The 16,681-nt window shown below is 42.1% G+C and overlaps 1 protein-coding gene across 6 annotated transcripts in view; it reads left to right on the top strand.

The window, feature by feature from the left end:
* The window catches only part of COA1 (cytochrome c oxidase assembly factor 1), a 149,591-nt gene extending 136,089 nt beyond the window's left edge, over positions 1 to 13,502 (top strand). For 5 of the 6 annotated variants that reach the window (XM_075827058.1, XM_075827057.1, XM_075827059.1 and 2 more), the window contains 4 exons: positions 6,809 to 6,907; positions 9,709 to 9,860; positions 12,705 to 12,781; positions 12,979 to 13,501. In XM_075827058.1, the coding sequence (XP_075683173.1) occupies positions 6,814 to 6,907; positions 9,709 to 9,860; positions 12,705 to 12,781; positions 12,979 to 13,096 (441 nt within the window). In that variant the 5' untranslated portion in view covers positions 6,809 to 6,813 and the 3' untranslated portion in view covers positions 13,097 to 13,501. Of the gene's footprint in view, positions 1 to 6,808; positions 6,908 to 9,708; positions 9,861 to 12,704; positions 12,782 to 12,978 lie in introns of all 6 variants that reach the window. The other variant, XM_075827056.1, reaches the window with a different exon arrangement.
* The last annotated feature ends 3,179 nt before the right edge of the window (positions 13,503 to 16,681 follow it).

Genomic DNA, 16,681 nt, shown 5'->3' with positions numbered 1-16,681 from the left:
GATCACTTTTTATTCCATTTTTTGGCAAGCAAGGTGACCAAAAAGGAGCAATTCTGCTATGTTTTGTATTTTATTTTTTTACGGCGTTCACCGTGGGCTATAAATGACCATTTTACTTTATTCTGCGGGTCGATACGATTACGGCAATACCAAATGTATATATTTTTTTTACGTTTTGCAGCGTTTACGCAATAAAATCACTTTTTTTAAATTTATTTCTTGTGTCGCCATATTCTGAGAGCCATAACTTTTTTATTTTTCAATCAAAAAAGCTGTGGGAGGGCTTGTTTTTTGCGGGACTAGTTGTAGTTTTTATTGGTACCATTTTGGGGTACATGCGACTTTTTGATCACGTTTTATTCCATGTTTTGTGAGGGGTGGTGATAAGTAAAAAAGCATGCCAGAATCTCATTTTTTTATCTTTTTTGCGGTGTTCACCGTATGGGAAAAATAACATTACAGTTTTATAGTTGGGGTCTTTACGGACGCGGCGATACCAAATATGTGTGCCTTTTTTAACGTGTTTATTTTTTTTCCTATAATAAAGGACTTATTATAGGAAAAAAGGCAATGTTTGTTTTTATTAACTTGAAACTTTTATTTTTACACTTTTATTCAACTTTTTTTTTGTCCCACTTGGGGACTTGAGGTCCTGCACCTCTGATATTTACTCTAATGCATTGCACTACCCACGTAGTGCAATGCATTAGAGCTGTCAGTCAGAAAGCCTATTATGTCCCTATCGTACATGGCAGACCAAGAGGCTATTATTAGGCCTCCGATTGCCATATCGAGGATCGGAATCGTCACGATAACATCGTGTCGATGCCCGTCTCTACAAACTACTAAGATGCCGCGATCGATTTTGATCACGCCATCTAAGGTGTTAATGGCAGGGATCCGAGCTAGCTCCGGGCCCTGCCGTTACAGCACGGTGTCCGCTGTAACATACAGCTGACACCGGCGGCTGATGTCGCAGGCTCATCTTTCTTTAGCAACCGGAAGCCTTTTAGGCCCCGCCTCCGGGCGGGACAAGCAGGCTTCCGTACTTGGCAGACGAGGCCATTGTTAGGCCTCCAGTCTGCCAGAACAGCCATCGGAACCCCGCGATTTGCATTGCGTGGTTCCGATCTGCTAGGAAACACCATAGATGCAGCGCTTGCTTTTGAGCACGGCGTCTAAGGGGTTAATCAGCCGGATCGGTGACTAGCTCCGGTCCTGGCCATGCAGCAGGGTGTCAGCTGTAATATACACCTGACACCGGCTGGCGATGGTGCGGTCTCAGCTTCTGAGCCCGCACCAGCAACACAACGTACCCATACGTTGTGTTGCGTTAAGTCCTTAACGACAGCGATGTACCCATATGTTGGATGTCGTTAAGGGGTTAAACATTTTTGTACAACTATTTGAACCCTGTGTTAGAGCGACCAATAATTCTATAGGTGCCCGGCTTCTCCTGCATTATAGTACATTGGTGAGGAAAGATGACAGGGTGGTCAGTTGGCCTGGTATTGAGAAATACATATGTGCAAATGGGTGGAAGGAAATAGAAAATGGGTATGTATTATAGCGAAAAACTCTAGAGATTGCTGGGGAAGGATGGGGAATTAAATGAATGAGTATCCATCTGACAGCTTTCATTCTGAGCTTCAGGGACTAAGGTATGATAATATGACTGACAATTTTACTCAATGAGTGTTTTGATTAAAGGCCTACCTGTATTTGTCCTTCCAGTAAAGACTTGTTGGCCAAGCAATCAACACTGGTGTTTTCCTATTCAGCCGTCATGTGCCCTGTTTTAAAAAAAGAAAGGGCTCAGATAACATCATATGGGAAACAGGAATAAAAGGAAGAGGTGGCCATTTTTATTTTTGACTGATAGCGTAGCCATTATTCTTTAATGAAATGAATACAAAAATAAAAAATAATTCACTTCTGATATCTGTTATCATGTACCTGTTATTTTTCACAAATGTATGATATTGGAGGCCTCAATGTAGGACACAATGTGTGTTCCCTGTATTAGTTTAGAGTAATGTCATTTTGAATTTTTATGTCATACTCATTGAGTGTTGAGACCTGCCAGAAACTAGTAGTCCTGCCAACCAGGAACATGACTGGTGCTAGAATGTTATCTTCACCGCTGAGCTAATAGTAGCAAAGTCGCCAGAATCTAAGGGGAAAGTAAATGACAACTTCAGATAACTTCAACATTTTTTCTTTCCTTTCCTCTTTTCCCCCTCCTTCCATCCCACTGAATGAATGATTGAATTGTTGGGTGGTTCTTCAGCTGTTATCTGATCGTTCTCTCCGACTGTATTATATATTTTCCAGTTCCTCCTAAATGTAACATACGTAGTTGAGGAGCTTTCTGTTTACTTTAGAAATGGTGTGGTTTCACTACGTCACTGTGCTAAAAATGAAAGAAATACAAAGATTGAACTAGAAAGAATAATTTTTTTCTAATCTATATCCTGATTCTGTGCAAGAACTATGCAGAGAAAGTATAGTAAAGTACAAAAAGTTTTAAACCCCATGTTGGGTTTTCATTTCCTGAAATCTTCTAACAGTACCATCAACAATACACTCCTTTAGAGACTTTAGATTTTACAGTTACATTATAAGGGGTATTCTACTCATTTTAATTACCATGTCTTCCCTGAGGATTTCTACCACCAGACATAACATTTGTATTTATGACTGTATTTCCTTTTGATCATCCACAATGCCTAATTACATGGTGTCCGTCGAGTTGCCTTGATAATGAATTACACTTTAACTTGTTACATTGGCTTTGCAGTGTGTTGAGAGTCTGTCGATCTGTAAAGTAGTCAAAAGCTAGATTAGATGACGACTTCTGCATTGGGAATACACTTGTGTACAGATGTAGCAAAGTGATGTTGCAAAGTTTAACTTGACGTGATATCACACTACAAAAGCCGTTGAAAAAGTCAAGTTAAAGTTTCTTGCCATTGTGTATTTAACGCATTAAGAGATTAAAAGATTGGTATATCTGTAACTTATGTACAACATTTCCATTGATGTCTATGGAGAAAAAAGAAAGTCATGACTATAAGGCCGTGCTTACACAGGGCGGATATGCTGCCTAAAAGTACACAGCGTATCCGTCCTGGAACCTGCAGGGAATTTCGGCCGAAAAACCACACCAAATTGTGGTGCAGTTTTTTTTTGGGCAGAATCTCCGCTATGGAAAACAGTGGTTGAAAAAATAAGTTTATACTTTCTTCTGATCTCGAACAGCTTTTGATCAGCTGCAGCCTTCACATGGGATAAAACGTCATCCCAGGAGGCTGGCCTGGAAGAGAACACAACCCAGGCATTGTCATGCTGATGCTTTCTTTAAACTTTCTTTAATTAATTTGAAACAGTTTTTTTTTTTTATTTGTGTTTTTTGCGAGTTTTACCCCCCCCCCCATTGAATTCAATGAGAAAAACACACAACAGATGAGCAGCAATTTCAAAGCATAAATTGACATGTTGTGGATTAAAGACATGCTCCGCATGTAAATTTTTGTATTGTTTTTCTGCCAAACAAATTTCAGCAGCAGATTTCATTGTGCAGTGTTCACGCTATGTGTGCATATACCCTAATAACTCAAAAATCTCATGATTCTCCCTTGCAACAAGTCACAACATAACACTCCACCTGTGGACTGTTGCAGTCAGACGTAGTAGATGGAATTCTGCATAAAAAACACAAGAAATGTAAGGTATCTATACCATGTGTAATGTGCTAAATCTGCTTTATGGTCATCTTAATTGTAATTCATCTGACTATATTTCATTTGATTGGAGCATTAGCTTTTTAAAGATCCATACATTGAGATAATTTTCTAACCCACTTGTCGAATCTTGTGAATGAGGCTTTATTCAGACGAACGGGAAAAACGTCCGTGCAACGCGCGTGATTTGCACGCGCGTTGCACGGACCTATATGTGTCTATGGGGCCGTGCTGACATGTCCGTGATTTTTCCTCAGCGTGAGTCCGCTGAAAAAAAGTCACGACATGTCCGTTCTTTCGCCGTTTTGCGCGCATCACGCACCCATTGAAGTCAATGGGTGCGTGAAAACCACGCATGCCGCACGGAAGCACTTCCGTGCGAACTGCGGGATTCGCGCAAGAGCTGTCAAAAGGATGAATGTAAACAGAAAAGCACCACGTGCTTTTCTGTTTACAAACATCCAAACGGAGTGTCTTTGAGATGAGTGAACCCGGACAACCGAACCGAACTTCACCGGGTTCGGCCGAACTCGTTTTGACCGAACCCGGCAAAAAAATTTCCGCTACGCGACGTCAGGAGATAGTCACTGTCCAGGGTGCTGAAAGAGTAAAACTGTTTCAGCACCCTGGACAGTGACTTCCGATCACAATATACATGAACGTGTAGAAAAAAAAAAGTTCTGACTTACCGATAACTGCCTGCTTCTTCCTCCAGTCCGGCCTCCCGGGATGACAATTCAGTCCAAGTGACAGCTCCAGCCAATCACAGGCCAAGCACAGGCTGCAGCGGTCACATGGACTGCCGCGTCATCCAGGGAGGTGGGGCCGGATGTCAAGAGAGGTGCGTCACCAAGGACGCGTCACCAAGGCAACGGCCGGGAGGGAAGTTCTCGGTAAGTACGAACGTTTTTTTTTTTTTTTAACAGGTTGCTCGATATTGTGATCGGAATTCACTGTCGAAGGTGCTGAAAGAGTTAACTGCCGATCAGTTAACTCTTTCAGCACCCTGGACAGTGACTATTTACTGAAGTCGACTAGCCTCATCTCTATGATGGCGGCTGCGCGAAAATCACGCAGCCGCGCATCATACACGGATGACACACGGAGCTGTCAAGTGGTTTTTGCGCGCACAAAATGCCGCGTTTTTGCGTCCGCAAAAACGCCACGCTCGTGTGAATCCAGCCTCACAGTGAGGGTATAGTCACACTGCTTATTTTCAGCTGCTGAAACGCCTGAAAATACGGAACCTGAAAGCCTCCAAACAACTGCCGATTGATTTTGTTCCGACATAAAAAGAAGTGCATGTCAAATCGTGAGCCGTTTTTGGAGCGTTTTTCATGGGGTCAATAAAAACACAGCTCCAAAAACGGCCACAAAAAACGCATCAAAAAACTTTGATGCTTAAAAAACGGCTGAAAATCAGAGGCTGTTTTCCCTTGAAAACCGCTTGAATACTTACAGCCGTTTTTGTTTAGCGTGTGAACATACCCTTAGGGTATGTGTTTTCAGGCGTATTTCGGGGTGTAAGCGCCTCGCAATATGCCTGAAAAACGGTAGCTAAACGCCTACAAACATCTGTCCATTGAATTCAATAGAAAAACAGCTCCAACAACGCCTCAAAAAACTTTTTCAGTTTAAAAAATGGCTGAAAATCAGAGGCTGTTTTCTCTAAAAACAGCTCCGTCATTTTCAGCAGGTTTTTGACTTTGCATGTGAACATACCCTTACATTGTCAGCTACAGGAAATGAAGCTGCTTGATTAATGAACATATCTATGCCATCCATCTTGGTTTCTCTGGCCTATACTGTTATGGGGCCATTGGAGACATAGAGCCCAGTCCTGGTTGGCCCCATCCTCAATATTAGGTGGGAAGAACCTAAGTTGGACTCGCCTCTCCAGAGGAACTGCGTTGCTAGAAAACAAAGGGGTGGGGAATTGGCCCAAGAGTCATGTGAAGGGAGTGGAGGGGAAAGCAAATACCTAACCCTTCTATCCTGGGTGGCTAAGCCTGGCACCATAATGGGGGGGCCCAGTTTGTTCTTTGGTGGGGCCCCCCACTCTTCTATGCATGGCCTGTCACTGCACGTTCCATCATATACTTGCATATTTACTTGGAACGAGATCTGCCTTTCATTGTTTTGGTCAAGCAAATAGATATTTTAGGTCATCACAGTGGCCTCTTAGGAAGATTTCATAGAATGTAAACTCCATGTCATTATAGTCGTCCTCATGTCAGTTTTTGGTAATGACATCTTATATAAACTGAGGTTAAAAGGAAAAAATATATTTAAAATAAAAATGTAATTTAAAAAAAAATAGAATTTTGAAATGTATTTTTATTGTTAGTTTTTTTTTTTTACATTCATTACTGCTCAAGATTATCCCTCACGTCTTGAATCTGCTCATTTCTGAGACTAAAAGCTAAAGAGTTCTAGGAAGGTCAACGCTTTATCTTTTAGTGCAATTACTTTTGAAGATGTGTAAATTAGTGTAGATTTTGCTAATCCCATGAAGTGGCTTAAAGATTCTGAAAACCAACTTGTGCCGAGAGAAAATCCTACAAAGATTATCTAGTACGGCTCTTGTATGTCAGTGGGGCAGTGCCAGTAACAAAGTGCACATTATACATTGCTCTGTAGCTTCTGGTGCATTTGTACTTGTCCTATTGTATTGTTCTCGTATTATAAAAAAACAAAACAAAATGTAATAAAAAAATGAATGAAACATAACGAGACTTTTATGTAGTAGATGTTGCAAAATCTTTATTTTTTTTGTTTGGCATCTTATAATCACAAGTTATAGTTGGAAACAATGTAAAAAGTTATGTGTAGCTATAAAAATAGAAAATAGCAGAGAGGACTAAGCAAACAATGTTCTACCTACAACACAGGTGTTTTTTGTGTTTTGGCATTGAAGGTGGTATATTAACATGTCATTTCTCTGGGCCAGCATGGTGACTGTAAAAATACAAAAATGACAAAGCAAAAATATGACCCTGACAACATTTACACACTAGACATCTTAAGAACGGTTGACAAAAGAACATCTGTGTTTGTTTCTACAGGAAGGATGCCAGTGCCTTTGAGGAAACTACAACAGTTGGCTCTTTATTTGGGTGTAGTGTCAGGAGGAGGATGTGCCATGATGTATTATTTAATTCAGAGTAAGTGGAATGTGCAGCTTATTTTATGTGGTTTGCTTCCTTTCTCACATATGCTAAGTTTTTTCATTGTATGCCTATGTGAAGGCGCATTTAGTAATGCAAAGTTTAAATTAGTTTTTCCGTTTGGGAAGCTGCTGTGCTGTCTGCTGCTTGAGACATATTGAAATATAATGGTCTTGTATGTATACATTGTCATTAAAGGGGTTTTTCCATGCGAGACATTTATGACCTAGCCACAGGATAGGTCATAAATATCAGATAGGTGCGGGTCCCAGAGGTGGGGCCCTCATCTATCTCTAGAACGGGGCATGCTACGCTGCTTCCGTAACAGCCATTCACTACTATGGGGGTTATGGAAACAGTGTAGCTCAGCGAGCTACGCTGTTTTTGTAACGCCCGACCATATAGTCAGGAAGTGGCCAGGGAAGCGGAGGGTGCAGAAAAAGGTAGAATGGGGTTTAGGGGGCCCTGTTCTAGAGATAGGTGCAGGTCCAAAAGGTGGGACCTGCATCTATCTGGATATCCTATGGATATGTCCTAAATGTCTCTGATGGGAAAACCCCTTTAAGCTGCGTGATAGTTTATGGTGATGTGAAAAATAATTTACCCCCCTCCTCCAGGTGTCTCTTATTATTGAATATATGTTACTGAATCATTTTGTAATTGGAAATGTCATATTAGAAAAGGGAACTCTAGTAAACACGTAACAGAGTCTGAATAGTTATTGCATTTATTTGGGGAACACACTTATCCAACACCCATGTGAGAAAGTCACTGCTCCTTTAAACTTTATATGTTTATAAATTATATTGGAAAATTGTGTAACTTTTAATTAAGCAAAAAAAAAATATTTGCTGAAAGTGGACAAACCCTTTAAGTAAATTGGTTGTGCCACTTTTATCAGCAATAATTGCAGCCAAACACTTTCTAAAATTTGATATCAGTCTTTCTTATCATTGTCTCTCTCTTTTGCAGAACTACTTTAATTCAGACACATTGGTAGGTTTAGTGTATAAACTGCTTGTCTGGTCCTGCCACAGTATCTCTCTTTTAAGTCTAGGCTATGACTAGACCGATCCAGAACAATTGTCACTTATCTACAGAATAGGCGATAATTGTCTGAACGCTTTGGGCCCCACCCCTGGGACACCGACCGACAATGAGAATGGGGGTTAAAGAGGCTCTGTCACCAGATTTTGCAACCCCTAACTGCTATTGCAGCATATCGGCGCTGCAATGTAGATTACAGTAACGTTTTTATTTTTAAAAAACGAGCATTTTTGGCCAAGTTATGACCATTTTTGTATTTATGCAAATGAGGCTTGCAAAAGTACAACTGGGCGTGTTGAAAAGTAAAAGTACAACTGGGCGTGTATTATGTGCGTACATCGGGGCGTTTTTACTTCTTTTACTAGCTGGGCGTTCTGACGAGAAGTATCATCCACTTCTCTTCAGAACGCCCAGCTTCTGGCAGTGCAGACAGCGTGTTCTCGAGAGATCACGCTGTGACGTCACTCACAGGTCCTGCATCGTGTCAGACGAGCGAGGACACATCGGCACCAGAGGGTACAGATGATTCTGCAGCAGCATCGGCGTTTGCAGGTAAGTAGCTACATCGACTTACCTGCAAACGCCGATGCTGCTGCAGAATCAACTGTAGCCTCTGGTGCCGATGTGTCCTCGCTCGTCTGACACGATGCAGGACCTGGGGAAGTGACGTCACAGCGTGATCTGCCAGAAGCTGGGCGTTCTGAAGAGAAGTGGATAATTCTCGTCAGAACGCCCAGCTAGTAAAAGAAGTAAAAACACCCCGATGTACGCACATAATACACGCCCAGTTGGACTTTTGCAAGCCTCATTTGCATAAATACAAAAATGGTCATAACTTGGCCAAAAATGCTCGTTTTTTAAAAATAAAAACGTTACTCTTATCTACATTGCAGCGCCGATCTGCTGCAATAGCAGATAGGGGTTGCAAAATCTGGTGACAGAGCCTCTTTAAATCCCAGATTCCTCCTCACTGCACCCACCACAGCTTGAATGGAGCGTCGGTTGAGCAAGCACCTGCCACTCCATTCAATGTCTTTGGGACACTCCATTGCGTCCCTGCTCTTCCAGGTGCTCTGTGTACAGCCAGCCTCCGGTGATGACGTTTCATTATATGTGGCCACTGCACAGGCTGCAGCAGTCACATGATGATACAAGTATGCAACTGGGTGGATTTCTGCTATCTGATCCACTTATAATTGGCTCCAGGGCCAGGCCTGGCATCTGCACCAAGCCAACCTAGGCATATGCCAGAACCCACTGGTAAGCCTACTAAACCAACGGTGGGGCCAGCCCTGTCCAGAGTTTACTTCACAGGAACTTTTGTTTTACTAAAATAGCATGCACGTTCAACCACTACTGGAAGATCTAGATCTGTTCCAAATCATCTTCTTTTCTGATGCCTTTGAGACTTGCCATAGACTTTAGAGAATTGTTGTGTGGAGAACAGTTCTCTCTTCTAACTTTGCTATAAACATGCCTGTCTTTTTAGGGGGGGGGGGGGGGGGAGAGAGAATCAATAAGTAGCCACCAGGTTTCTCATGTCTTGAGGAAACCATAGGATTTGACAGGTTGAAATTTAATCTGTTCAATCCATTTTTGGACAGAATTTCCTTTGTTTGTGGCATAGTGTTCTTATAGAAACGACACAGCAAGGCACAATCAATTTAAAGCACATACACACAGCCTATTTAATAGAGAACATAATACATTTTAATAATTTTCTTTCTATTGCATGTTTTACTACATTTTAGAGTCATTTGCCCAAAAAGGATATTACTTGGATGCTTTGCAGAAACTTGAGTCTCAGTCCGATGTTTTAGACATGTTAGGAGCACCACCACTTAAGGTTCACAATCTTCGACTGACCGACAAATACAACCACGTTGACAAGACAACAGCGCAGGTAGGTTCTATATAGTATCCATATTGGCTACAAATTAGATTAGGACAATTTGGGCCACCATTGTAATATGTATGGGATCAACCTTAGGTTACATTCACATGAGCGTGTAACATTTGCGTGCGCAAAAAAAATAGACTATTTACAGCACTTCATATCCGTGTGCCAGCAATCCGTTTTTCACGCATGTGGTTTCCCTCTACAAGCATTTATTTATTTATTTATTTTATTTTTTTTAAATTGTCTGCATTTCTTTACCGACTGATGCGTGAAACACTGACGTCGTCCGTGTGCTGAATGTGTTTTTCATGCACCCATATACTTCTATGGGTGACTACGTCTGCAAAAATGCACCAATATAGAACATGCAGTGAGTTTCAAGCAATTGACACTGTCTGAATAGCCTCATTGAAATGCATCGGTCTGCGTGCGGTCCGTTATTTCAACGGACAGCACAAGAACGAGGAACACGCTAGTCTGAATGAGCCCTTACAGTTCCCCTATGACATGTGGGGAGGATTAGATATGGTGAATTTCAAAATGCCTGATCCTTGGTATCCCAGGGAGATCAGCCGTTGTCAGCAACTTATTGCCCTCCGTTGAAACAAACATACACACCATAGGCAAACTAAGCCTAAATATTTACGTGAGAGCTGGCATACAGATAGCCGTCCGATGTGTATGGCCAGCCTAATACCGCAGTTCCAACCGTTAGGGTATGTGCACACGTTAGCTGGCTTTTACGTCTGAAATTAGAGACTGTTTTCAGGAGAAACCAGCTCCGTCGTTTCAGACGTAACTGCTCCTCCTCGCATTATGCGAGGCGTCTTTGATGCTCGTAATCTTGAGCTGCTCTTCATTGACTTCAACAGAATATCAGGTAAATACCACACACATATATATATATACACAGAGCCAAATGAGATCTAGTTATGAGCCAAACCATGCCCTAAACAATTCAGAGCAGGAGCTGCAAAGACGCAAATCAACACTTGAGCCACTGAGTATTACGTAATGAATTACAGAGCTGTTGTGATTGACCGCTCTAATTACATGTGAATGCCCTCACAGCAAGTCCCGTGCCAGGCCGAAGAAGTGGAAACAGACGTTCACGCAGCTCATTACAAACGGTTACAATGCTGCACGAACATCTGCTCATTAGGAACTAGAGACAAGTCATTCATATTAACACGCAAAACTTAAATGGACAGCGTCCAAGGCCAAAGTCTCAGCAGCATGCGTGGTGCAGGCCTAACCAGGAGCTCCGTCCAACTGACCCAAACACAATATCCGCCAACAAAAGTAAGGGTATGTGCACACGGGAACTGTCTTTTACGTCTGAAAAGACACGACTGTTTTCAGGAGAAACCAGCTGCGTCGTTTCAGATGTAAAAGCTCCTCCTCGCATTATGCGAGGCGTCTTTGACGCCCGTAATCTTGAGCTGCTCTTCATCGACATCAATGAAGAACGGCTCAAATTACATTACAAAGAAGTGTCCTGCACTTTTTTTGCCGAGGCAGTCAATTTACGCGTCGGCGTTTAACAGCTGTCAAACGACGACGCGTAAATGACAGGTCGTCGGCACAGTACGTCGGCAAACCCATTCATATGAATGGGCAGATGTTTGCCGACATATTGTAGCCGTATTTTCAGACGTAAAACGAGGCAGAATACGCCTCGTTTACGTCTGAAAATAGGTTGTGTGAACCCAGCCTTACGGTTATCTTAGCTCCCACAATGTACTGCTGCCTGATAACTGGAAACAGAACTTGACTTTTGTCCTGAGTGGTGAAAAAAACCCCTATATGTAGCGCAAAATCAGTAAATGACAAGTAAAGCAAACTATTTAGAAAGTTACTCAATATTTTATGCAGATTTTTACTTTAAGAACTATTTTCACAGCATTTTAGTTACATTAGGACATCCCTAACATCCATGTGCTTAAGGTGACTCATCGTACATGTGATCCTCCCCTAACATCTTTAAAGGCAACCATGACCTTATTAGCTGATGTCATACATTGGGAATTTCAGAACACCTTCAAAGCCTTGCATGTAAGGCTGGGTTCACACGACCACATTAACGTCCGTAATGGACGGACGTATTTCGGCCGGAAGTCCCGGACCGAACTCAGTGCAGGGAGCCGGGCTCCTAGCATCATAGTTATGTACGATGCTAGGAGTCCCTGCCTCTCTGTGGAACTACTGTCCCTTACTGAAAACATGATTACAGTACGGGACAGTTGTCCTGCAGAGAGGCAGGGACTCCTAGCACCGTACATAACTATGATGCTAGGAGCCCGGCTCCCTGCACTGAGTTTGGTCCGGGACTTGCGGCCGAAATACGTCCATCGATTACGGACGTTAAAGTGGTCGTGTGAACCCAGCCTAAGGGTATGTGCACACGTAGTGACCAAAAACTTCTGAAAATCCAGAGCTGTTTTCAAGGGAAAACAGACCCTACTTTTCAGACGTTTTTTGACCAACTCGCATTTTTTGCGGCGTTTTTCGCGCCGTTTTTTACGTCCGTTTTTGGAGCTGTTTTCATTGGAGTCTGAGAAAACCGCTCCAAAAACATCCAAAGAAGTGTCCTGCACTTCTTTTGACGAGGCTGTATTTTTACGAGTCGTCGTTTGACAGCTGTCAAACGACGGCGCGTAAATAACGTCTGCACAGTACGTCGGCAAACCCATTCAAATGAATGGGCAGATGTTTGCCGACGTATTGTAGCCCTATTTTCAGACGTAAAACGAGGCATAATACGCCTCGTTTACATCTGAAAATAGGTCGTATGAACCCAGCCTAACAGTCACTTGTTTTGTACTACTGTGTTTCATTTGCTTCCAGATCAAGATACCAGTGTCGGGAACCACAATGGGCGGGTATCTCTATAGCACAGCTGTCAAAGACCAATTCAGTCGAAGGTGTGTATGGACAGCAGAGACCAGGCAGGAATTAAAAGCATTACTTTCATCGTGTGTGCGGTCATTTTAACACTGATAAGTTAGGAAACGTGATTGACAAAAATGCTCTGAAACTGTTGTAGATTTACAATAGTTACCAACAAAATATTCCCGGGTCTAATTAAGACATTTAATATCCTTTTTTTTTCCCCCCTTAGGTGGAACCTTCAAGATGTCATTTTAAAACTGAACAATGGTGAAAATGTCCCGGTTTACCACTCTGATGTGCTCAATAATGAGGAAGACACAAGTTGTGATCTTAAGCAGTATGTTTAAGATAAATGACCAACACCAAAAAATAAGTCTCAGATTCTTAAAAAAAAATGCATGTCCTTGTATCCGTGGTGCCAAAAGATAAAAATCTCAAAACAAGGAACTAAACTCTATGGCTAGCATAGCTGCTGATACAGCACGCTGGCCATGGGGTTTTTTCCTCCAAACAAGCAGCATCTGCATTTAGGTGGGCTTCTCCATAGTCCAGAAAAATACATGTAACTAGCCGGCTCTGTGGATCTAGCCACAGCTGGCTATGGATATAGATATAGAAATATATCTATATCCAGCATAATTGTCAATTTGGGACATGGATTCAGGTCTGTGTGGCCAGCATCTATTTTTTACATTGCATTTGTATTTGTCTTATGTAAGAATTAAAAGGAAATATATTAAAAATCAATCTTTTTTTTTTTTTACAACTTCAACGGATGTAGAAAGTGTGCTGTCAAGAACTATGTATACAGATTGCCGAGGCAATAGGAACACTTTTTCCCCCCAATTCCTTAGTAACGAATAGGATAGTACAATAAATGAAATACCTTTATTAAATTAGGGACAAACATGAAAATGTTAAACTACAATGTGTACTGGCCCATGCAATTTGCAGACATAAATCTGTCTATAGAACAGGAGAGATTTAACCCAATGCAAAGTTGACACGGAGTAGAACTACTAGCTATTGTCAATTATATGAAGGATCAGCTCCAGTTAACATTGCATTAAAAGACTAGTACTGAAGAATGATTTATACCTTCTTTATACATGCATGTCTTCCATAGCTTGTTAGTGGCCAATGCACTTAAAAAAAAAAAAGTCATTTTTCTTGAGTGTTTTATCATTAAACACCTGGCTGCTATGATAATTTTTACAGTAGCCAAAGCAAAAACTGGGTGAAAGATGAAATCAGACAGGTGAACTATGTTCACAAATATCCATGGTACTTGGCAATGATGGCATCTAGAAAGCGTAAGGCTGGGTTCCCACGACCTATTTTCAGGCATAATGGAAGCGTTTTACGCCTCGAATTACACCTGAAAACACGGCTCCAATACGTTGGCAAACATCTGCCCATTCATTTCAATGGGTTTGCCGATATACTGTGCCGACGACCTGTCATTTTACGCTTCGCTGTCAAAAGACGGCTCGTAAAATTACAGCCTCGTCAAAAGAAGTGCAGAACACTTCTCGGGACGTTTTCTCATAGACTCCAATGAAAACAGCTCCAAAAACGGCCGTAAAGAACGCGAGTTGCTCAAAAAACGTCTGAAAATCAGGGGCTGTTTTCCCTTGCGTGTGCACATGCCCTTAAAAAAAGGAAACTCCATTAGGCCTCATTCAGGCCGCAGGACTCAGAAGCCCTGTGCCTCCGGTGAACGGAGGTCGTTGCAGAATCCTATGGTGCGCTAACCTAAGTGCAGGGAGGTCTGGATCTTGTGGCCATCTGAATGAGGCCCAACACCTCTTGAACATGACAGAGTTCGGGCCGTGAAAAACAGTCCGTGTCTGACAGATTTCCCAGGCCAACTGCGGTATAAGCGAAGAGGACTTCTGTACTGTATCATTTTGTTCAGTACGAAACAGCAGTTCCATGAGGAGGCATAGACTTCTGGCATCGTAGACCTTTGTGATGCTAGACGTCCCGTTCACCTGTACCGTGGTCGGGCCAGGAAATTTGTCGCACACACGGACCGTTTTTCACAGCCCGAACTCAGTCGTGTGCAAGAGGTAACTGGACCTCCTGACTAAAGCTATAAAAAAAAAAAAAAAAAAGCTTGTGGAGGTGCTCACCCCACCCCTAAAGTGAGGGTATGTTCACACGCACTGTTTTCAGACGTAATTCGGGCATTTTACGCCTGAAAAACGGCTCCATTACGCCTACAAACATCTGCCCATTGCTTTCAATGCGTTTTACGATGTGCTGTTCCCACGAGGTGTAATTTTACGCGTCGCTGTCAAAAGACTGCGCGTAAAAATACGCCCACGAAAAAGTGCATGTTACTTCTTGGGATGTTTTTGGAGCAGTTTTTCATTGACTCCATTGAAAAACATCTCCAATAACGTCCGTTAAACACGAGTTGCTAGAAAAACTTCTGAAAAAAAACGTCTGCCAATACACTAGGGACTTGACAACTGAAATGGCCACTTTAGACAATTTTCTGATGGTTGTCAGCTCTCTAGGTGACAGATGTTCACAAAACACGTGTGGAAAAGTAGGATTTTTTTTTTGGTGGTCGTCTGGTGCAGTCTTGGAAAGTCATGCATGCAAAACAACGGATCCAGATCCTATCAACAGAAGCCCAGACCAGGCCACAGATCAAGGCAGATCTCAATTACCAATCAGTGATTTTTATCTTATTCCATTGTCGTCCTGAAATACAGATCAGACCAAATAATCCAAAAAAATAAAAAATGATGACCGTCTAAAATCCCTAATGTATGGCCAGCTTTAGCCGGTCCCCACCCACTGATCTGAGAGCAATAGTAGTCTTCTTGCGGGCCATCTTCTCAGGTCCATCATGGAAGGCTGAGAAACTGAACAGGACATACCTCCCTGTCACTATGCAATGTGCTGCTCATTTCACTTGACTAATTTTGGATATTGAATTCCAGATAAATAACTAAAATAAATTATTAACTGCCAACAATAACCTTATTATAGGAGACAATTTCTAAGTGTTCAGTTTTGAGGACATGGGATTCATCATAACAGGAAAAGTATAGAGGAAAGGAGTAATTTTTGATCATAATTGTTTTTGGTGAAGCATGGGTGTACTGATGCTTATAAATATGACAACTTTGGTCCAAATCATTAATGCAAAGCCCCAGTTAAAGACATCTTACATCCTATTAGATCAGGGTTTCTTAACCATTGTGCCATGAAACCGGTTCAGGGGTTCCCAGAACACAACAGGTATTGGTGCATTCTTTTATTAGATCTTGACACCTTATTGGGTGACAAAGGAATGGTCATTGATTAATTGGCCCCACATAACGTCTGGAGAGGTTATGTCCTGGGGGGGGGGGGTGACGGACGACTTGTAATGGCAGTAGAGAACACAGCACAGGCAAATACCACTGTTGAACCAGCACTTTAGACCGATAAGTCTAAGGTTATGAGCAATGGACTTTTTAGTTAGAATGGCATTCACTGCTGATGTGCCAGATGTCCACCGATTTTCCTGTTATGGTTGCCTAAGGGCATAATATTTTTTTTTTCTTTTAACCCCCACCTGAGATTGGTCCCAATAGGAAGAGAGGTATGAAAAAGACTACACGCTTCACATTTATATCAGTTCTAACTTGCAACCTGCCAGTTCCCCCAATGGCAGACATCTGTGAATAGGATTCTTCTCACCCTAAACCCAGCAGATTAGATAGCGGTCAGCCTCTGGCAGTGACTCGTGTGTATGGATGAATACAGGCTGCAGTTGTGACTAGGATTTTAGTCTGCTGTCCAATCACTGACAACACACAGGTTCATGAACATCCACAGAGTGGAAGATCTCTTTATTATAAACAGCTGCTATTGCATGGATTGACTTTTCTAGCCTGAAAAATCCATAAGTAGAAACACATCTTAAATTC

The sequence above is a fragment of the Rhinoderma darwinii genome, chromosome 5, assembly GCF_050947455.1.
Source record: "Rhinoderma darwinii isolate aRhiDar2 chromosome 5, aRhiDar2.hap1, whole genome shotgun sequence".
NCBI classification, from domain to species: Eukaryota; Metazoa; Chordata; class Amphibia; order Anura; family Rhinodermatidae; genus Rhinoderma; species Rhinoderma darwinii.
The sequence above is the reverse complement of the archived record's forward strand: the minus strand, read 5'-3'. Positions and strand labels throughout refer to the sequence as shown.